The 8,051-nt window shown below is 39.9% G+C and overlaps 1 protein-coding gene across 2 annotated transcripts in view; it reads right to left on the minus strand.

Annotated features, from left to right (window-relative positions):
- The window catches only part of med23 (mediator complex subunit 23), a 116,043-nt gene extending 114,736 nt beyond the window's left edge, over positions 1-1,307 (minus strand). For both annotated transcript variants that reach the window (XM_063223775.1, XM_063223774.1), the window contains exons 1-3: positions 1,082-1,307; positions 642-673; positions 101-188 (exon numbers count right to left, since the gene is read on the minus strand). In XM_063223775.1, coding sequence (XP_063079845.1) covers positions 101-188; positions 642-673; positions 1,082-1,132 — 171 coding nt within the window. In that variant the 5' untranslated portion in view covers positions 1,133-1,307. The remainder of the gene's footprint in view (positions 1-100; positions 189-641; positions 674-1,081) is intronic.
- Between the last annotated feature and the right edge of the window lie 6,744 nt (positions 1,308-8,051).

Here is an 8,051-nt window from a genome sequence, read left to right on the forward strand (position 1 = left end):
TATTTTCCTCCAATACTTTTTAGATAATTAGTAGTTTTCAAATACTAATGTATTTTACTAAATAGTCATTTATATATGCCACATGCCAATAAGCTTCTACCTGAGGCAGAGTGCTCCAGTACTGTTTGAAAGCACCCAAACAGCTGATGAGTTTCATCCGCTCCGACTCTGCAGTTTCCATGAACATCCTGTGATAAAATAAACAAAATACGTTTCTGATGCATAGGCTCTAGGTCTATTGTATTTACTTTATAATATAGGCAATCTCCTTCAGACTTCACCTATGCATGTCTAGTAACCTGCTATGGGTCATTTCACGTGAAACCAGACACTTTGGGACCCGGCCGACACAGATTTCAATCATACTTGGTGTGCCTTTTTAGTAGCAAGGTAACACCCCAGAACTGCATTCGTGTGAATCTGACACCAATATTAAGGGAGAAACAGACTAGGTTTGCATACGAGGGTAGGACACTATACAGGCACAACAAGTATGATTGAAATCTGTGTCGGTCGGGTCCCAGAAGTGTCTGATTTCACGTGAAATGACCCCTATAGGAACAACAACAACATAAATAATAATTACATCACAACAAAAGCCACAAAAAATAAATAAATAAATAAATAACTCCAAGACTTACCCAGAGAATGCCTCCTCTATCACCTCTGTTTTCTGAAGGGATAACAACAAATCAAACATTAACCCTTTTCGTACAGGCTATAGCAAATAACTAAGCAGGCTACTACTAGGTCTGGACTGCTGTGAAATCATCATTGCAGCTTGTGTACATATTGCTAATACCAGCGGCTCAAAATATCACAATAATGTTGATAGAACTAGTTGATAACCATGAACGATTCTGCTTACAAACAACAAGTTCAACATCTGACTATGGTCTACGGTTGGTGCAGATGCTACAGCAAACGTCTGAGCGTTAGATTATTCTGAATATATGAGACACAGCTATATAATCCGAGTGCAAAATACTTCAAGCCACGCACATGAAATAGCATATCTGTGGGAAAGTGTGAAACATAGTGCATCATTTATGCTTTCTAGAAGAGGTAACAAGGGACGTACCACCACATCTTCGAATATGGTTTGAAGTTGAGTTTCCATTGAGATCGCCATTTTTTAAGGAGGAATTATTATAATACTTCATAATAACTTGAACTGCATTGCAATTATATTGCTTAATTCGGCTCAAGATAGATTAAACCTCCTGTAAGTAAAGCGTTGCTTTAAAAAAATGAATAGCCCAAAATCACCGGAAGTGTGTACAATCGCAAAATCTCGCCGTAGTACATCGACGCGTTCCACAAAGGTTCCTATTGAAATTTCTGTAGTAGCCAATATAGAGCCCTATAATGTAGGAATATAGAAATACAGGCAAGTAACGTGTGAGCTTTGGCACAAGGCATACACTAACAGAAAAAGGTCAGGTTATGCAGAGAGTAAGTGCAGCAACTAATCAAGCAAATGGAGGTAGGACGGTTAACAAGCAATAGATCACTTTTAGACACCCAAGGAAAAAGGAAGTTCCTTAAACTCCGGTTGTACCGCCAGATGTCTGGGCCTAAGCTAACCACAATACATCCTGGTCACAAATCTTCAGATCATATTAACACACACACACACACACACACACACACACACACACACACACACACACACACACACACACACACACATGTAAATAAGTTTACAATAAAACCGACTTGACTCGACTTAAAGGTACACTGTGCAGGAAATGGTCAAAAAAGGTAGGCCTACTGCAACTATGCTGCTCATTGAAACTGGGCTGCCTATTGCCAAATTTGATCTTTACATGAAAGTTTACTAAGTAATAAACAAATATTTTCTAGTATGGTCCAAGTAGAGTCATTTTTGCAGCTAAAAATGGCTATTTCTGGAAATTCAAAATGGCGGACCATGGAGAAGATCTCCCATTTCATGTATGAAAAGTGCAAATATTCCAGTCATAATGAATACTTAGAATTTGATGATGGTGGTAAGTATTCATGAAAAAGGTAACATTATTGAATGGGTACCATGAATTCTTGAAATAAACAACAAAAAATCTCACACAGTGTCCCTTTAAGCAAACTGTCAGTAGGTTAAGTGCCACCCCAAATGGTAAAGAGCTGAAGAGCAGGTCAGATAGCCAATCACAAGTGAGGGGACACTTGAGAATAACCAATTAGAAGTAAAGGGACACTTTCCTTAAAACCATCGGCAAACACTCGCAGAGCCAGAATGCACCTTCTCCAAATACTGTATTGTTGTATTTGACTTGTGGTAGGCTACTCAGTATGCTCTTTGAACATTTGACCAAACTCTGTCTCTGCGTCAAATTCCATTCACCTTGCCAAACACCTCATCTATACATGGCCTGTTATACGGTAGCCAGGGGCGTTTTCATTTGGTCGTCCTGCGTGATAGCCACGTTACCGTGATAGCCACGTTACCTTTTTTTAAAAATATATTTTTAGGGGCTTTTATGCCTTTATTTGATAGGACAGTCTGAGATGGTGACAGAAAGCGAGTGGGACAGAGAGACGGGGTGGGATCGGGAAATTACCTCGGCCAGACTCAAACCGGGGTCCCCGTGGGCATGTAAGCCCAAATGTGGGGGGCTTAGCGCGCTGCGCCACAGCGCCCCCACGTTACCTATTTTAAAGATTTATTTGGTAATTATAGCCTATTGGTCTGCTGCAGAATGTAAGTAGACTACATGGGGCTTTTTTTGTATTCCACTATTGGACTGGACCTGCATTACCCCACAAGAACCCACACACACACACACACACACACACACACACACACACACACACACACACACACACACACACACACACACACACACACACACACACACACACACACACACACACACACACACACTGTACCAGGGACTGCACATACCTGCACTACCTCAGCCCTGGAACATAAAGACAATACAACATGTTGCTACAATGCTGCTACCCCAACCTACTACTTGTATAACTATTGTTACTATACTGTCACTTCACTGTTATTGTTTCTTTTATTGTAATGTCCACATTCTATATTTATCTTATCTCTGTTTACATGTTCAATGTTAAATGTTAAATGTTCATTTGTACTGTATTCATTATTGACCACTTATTGTTACCAGTCCATCACTGTTACCTGTCCTGTCTTGCACTTTATGTCAGTCTGTAAAATGTCAGTTTGTATATGTCTTGTCCTGGCATGGTATAGAGAGAAAACATAATTTCATTTTTCCTTGTATGTCTTGTGCATAAGAAAGTGACAATAAAAGCTGACTTGACTTGACTTGATTTGGTCATCCTGCGTGATAGCCACGTTACCTATTTTAAAACTTTATTTGGTAATTATAGCCTATTGGTCTGCTGCAGAATGTAAGTAGACTACATGTTCTGGAACAAAGATGGGCATCCTTCAATATCCGAGGTCTATGTGAAGACAGAAATGTAGGCCTAGGCCTACACATTGAGAAGAAATGTGATAACCAAATCAGGACCTTTAGGCCTACATTTTATTACATTACATTACATTTTATTACATTACATTACATTACACTGTTTTTATCACAGATATTTTCAGGGTTAGGCCTACAGCAGAGCTGCACTGGGATCGAAAAACACCCCGGGCCCCTCACACAGCCCCCTGTTTTTCCTATGATTTCACCATTAACTCACTGATTCTTGAGAAAGAGGCTAAAACAGGTTGTAATCTTGAAAGATCTCGTAGACAAAGGTCTTGGCTTTTCAGAAATGCACAAGGCCAATCTCCCCATTTTTATTTTTTTTCAGAAATCAGGTTTTCCTCCGATCATACCTTGTTTTTTGTCAACACCGTCAGACACAATTAAAAGCAATAAAAAGTGTATTGATTTGGTTGCATATGTATCTGGAGTTCTTGAGTGATTGTGTGTGTGTTTTTGGTTCACACATACGCCTTTAAATGTTGAAAATTCACTTTCATTCTATTTTAATACTGCTTCATGTGTTCTAATTTAAAAATATGTGCTGTCAGACAATGCTTACTTAATGCCTAAATAGATCAAACATTTTTTTGTAATTTCACAAATATTCGTGTAGGCTTAAAGTTGCTATTACTTTGATAATTCAACAACTCCAAAGGAAAGTTTTATAAGCACATTCATTTAAAATGTCCAAAACTCCTTCTTACGGTGGTGACTTAAGAACTGACGGTGGTGACAGTAATCTGAAGGTGGTGAAAGTGACCTAATTATTACCTACATTTAGCAAAATAAATAGCCCTCTCAAGTCAATGACATCTAGTGTAAACACTTTATTTTTGTGTGTGCACAGTATGTTTGTGCATGTGTTTTTTCTTCATTTGTTAGATACTCTGGAAGTAGGCCTAGATTATTGAAAATGTGGCATAAACAGGTTTTAAGTTGTTCAAATCCAAAATATAGAGGTGTATTATCATAGATGAACGTCTTGGCTGTGCAGTGAATGTATTGGCCAAGCTCCCCATGTTTTACATTTTTCATAAAATGGGCTCGCTCTTGGTTTTGTCACCAGCGTCAGACAGAATTAGAAGTTAAAAAATATGTTTACTGTATTTAAGTGAATTACTTTTGCAATTCAACATAATTGTAGATACTTATTGGAAGCATATTCTTAAAACTTGTTAAAAACATGTAAAACACATGCTTTTTTGTGAACTACATCAGATGTCACCACCGTCAGGTTTTGTGACAAAAAACCCTCCAAATGCACCTCAGTGGAGGCTGGAGTGTAAGTTTGGGTCACAATTATTACTAACATGTCTGGTAATGTTTCATTAACCAGCACAATTTAGTAAAATATGGAACAAGATGATGAGCGGAACAAAATCTGACAGTGGTGACATCTGACGGTGTGAGACAAAAAAACACTCTTTTACATATTATGCATTTTTTGCTCACATTAGCCACTTCGTTTTCGTTCTGTTTCTTAGGGGCTTCATGCCGCTTCTTAAAAAGTATATATAATTAACATTAATGTAACATAATAGTATTAAAACCCCCGACGGTGTTGACAGTTTATGGTTGGGACAGTACCAGTGTCCAAACAAATTAACAAATTGAGGAGAAATTAGTTAACTTACAAGAGCTTCAGTGATGGTGAAGTATTCAGTAGAGCTAAAGGTTTGAAAAGGGGTCCTAAGTAATGACAATGACCTTGTGCATACCTGATTTTATTGTCTTTTTTTAAAAAATCTGACGGTGGTGACTAATATGCTGGACACACTTTGAGCAATCAGAAAATAGTAGTAAATATTGCTTTACACACACTATGTGCATATCTGCAGAACCACTTCAATATGGACTTTCACATCATGGTGATATTATTCAATAATATCAGTGATTTTTACATTTTAAGTCAATTGAAATGATGATGTCTGTCCTTGGGACAGCTGTTTTTACAGGGTGTGGGCAGGTTTATAGCCATGAAAAGTAATACAATTAGGCCTACACTTAAATCTTTCAAACGACTGTACATTTGTGTAACAGACCCCTGGGTCTTTACCTGGATTCATTTTGTTCATGAAAATATAGTTTATTTTCATCAGAATTGGCAGTTTATTGCAGAGACATGTTTTAGCCACTTTCTCAAGAATCAGTGAACTCAATCCACAGTCTAGAGAGTAGAGTAGAGTAGAGTATCGTTTATTGATCCCAGGGAGGAATTAAGGTGTCAAGTAGCATACACACATACATAAATAAAGACATAAATAAAGACATTGCTCACGAGACATTACACACATACTTAAGACATAAAATAACCATATATAGCTAACTGTTACTTACATTTGCCAAGGCATCTCTCTCTCTCTCTCTCTCTCTCTCTCTCTCTCTCTCTCTCTCTCTCTCTCTCTCTCTCTCTCTCTCTCTCTCTCTCTCTCTCTCTCACACACACACACACACACACACACACACACACACACACACACACACACACACACACACACACACACACACACACACACACACACACACACGCACACACACACATATGCACACCAAAAAGTAACTGTACATAGTGTCACATGTGCCTTAGCGGAGTGGCACCTAAAAGCCAAGACAAAGTTATCAATAAAGTGTCCAGTGTCCGGAGTGTCAGTAGTCTGCATAGAGCAATGTCCATTGTATTCCTTCCATGTTCCTATGTCCTCCCTCCACACGCACACACACACACACACACACACACACACACACACACACACACACACACACACACACACACACACACACACACACACACACACACACACACACACACACACACACACACACACTAGGGGTGGGACTGAAGTTTTTTCCACACCAGTCACGGTGGCAGGTAGATTTCAAAATCTACCAGTCACTCACTGTTTTTATCAGTAAAAGTGACTGGTGGGTTGAAAAATGTAACACTGTAACACAATGTCACCACTGAAATTTACCCGTCATTGGCAGGTGGGCGGTTGCTTATTTCCATCCCTGACACACGCGCGCACACACACACACACACACACACACACACACACACACACACACACACACACACACACACACACACACACACACACACACACACACACACACACACACACACACACACACACACACACACACACGCACACACACACACACACAAAGCAGCTGTACATTCCCAGTCTAGGCCTGTATTAAAACTAGACCTATGTGCCACCCAATCCAAATTGAGGCCTGGTCTCTAAGGGGGAACAAAATAAAATAAATAAATAATACACAACTGCATCGGCCCCCTGAGGACTGTTGGCCCACTGGGAAAATGCCCTGTATACCAATGCCAAATGACCAGTCCAGGCCCGGGTTACAGTGTGGGGTTAGTTTATAGGGGCCTTGCTCAGTGGTACTTCAGCCATGATATAGGACCAATGAGCAGTGTTAAACAACCAGGGGTATGTGTACCACTAGACCAGGGGTGGGAAACCTATGTGTTGAGGGCCGTTTGTGGCCCTTGAGGCCGTTTTATCCTGCCACCGATATTGCAGCTTCACATAAAATATGACATGTTTTGTAAAGGAATCTTAGAAAATACTTTTTTTGCAATACAATTATGTTACATTCAGTGGACCTAGAAAAGGTGGGCTCTGTTGTTAAGGTGGCTGCCTTCAATATAAGCCTGAAGTGCAGGGGGAAATCCTGGTTTGTGTTCATAGTACTGCCCTCGGAGGACTTTTACGGCCCTCGGATGAATTTTAATAGCCCCCTCAAATGAACCTGCACTAGGGGTACGCAGGCACACTGCAGGGGATACTTGGAAAAATGAAAAAATGTATGGAGCATAGTCACATTGGGATATAGAGCATGAGTGAGGGGGTACTCATGGAATGAAAAAAAGACTTAGGGGGTAGGCCCTACACAAGACAAAAAAGGTTGGGAAACACTGGCCTAGAGCACAACCTTGGGAAACTGAAACTCGAATAGAACACCTGATGACAATAGTCCAAAAGTATGTAAGGCATTGCTGATGATAAATATTTGATGGGATCACACACATCACACAATAACATAACAATAATAATAATCATCATCATAGTAATAGTCATAATAATAATAATAATAATAATAATAATAATAATAGGTTACTCTTTTCAATACATCCATAGGCCTAGTCTACAGTATATGTTAAATATTAGGCTAAGGAATAGGTTCACAGAAAGATCATCCTATTGCTCTTCAAAATTCTCGTGAGCTGCACTTTCACCAATTTTAAGAAGGCTTATGATCCCCTAATACTGTTTTAGGCTATTGGTAGGCAGGGGGATTCAAAGTTAAACGCTGCGTGTTATGACAGTTTCTGGAGAGGTCTACCCAGCCAAAAATGAACATTATTCATGCTCAGTTGGCTTATAAAGGGTTCCCATTTTGCCTTATAAAGGTTTGTGCTGCTGATAGGGTGTACCGAAGATTTAGGCCAGGGGTGGGGAACCTATGTCTCGAGGGCCAGGGGTGGGGAACCTGTCTCGAGGGTCAGGGTTGGGGAACCTATGTCTCGAGGGC

Source organism: Engraulis encrasicolus, chromosome 18, assembly GCF_034702125.1.
Source record: "Engraulis encrasicolus isolate BLACKSEA-1 chromosome 18, IST_EnEncr_1.0, whole genome shotgun sequence".
Lineage (NCBI taxonomy): Eukaryota > Metazoa > Chordata > Actinopteri > Clupeiformes > Engraulidae > Engraulis > Engraulis encrasicolus.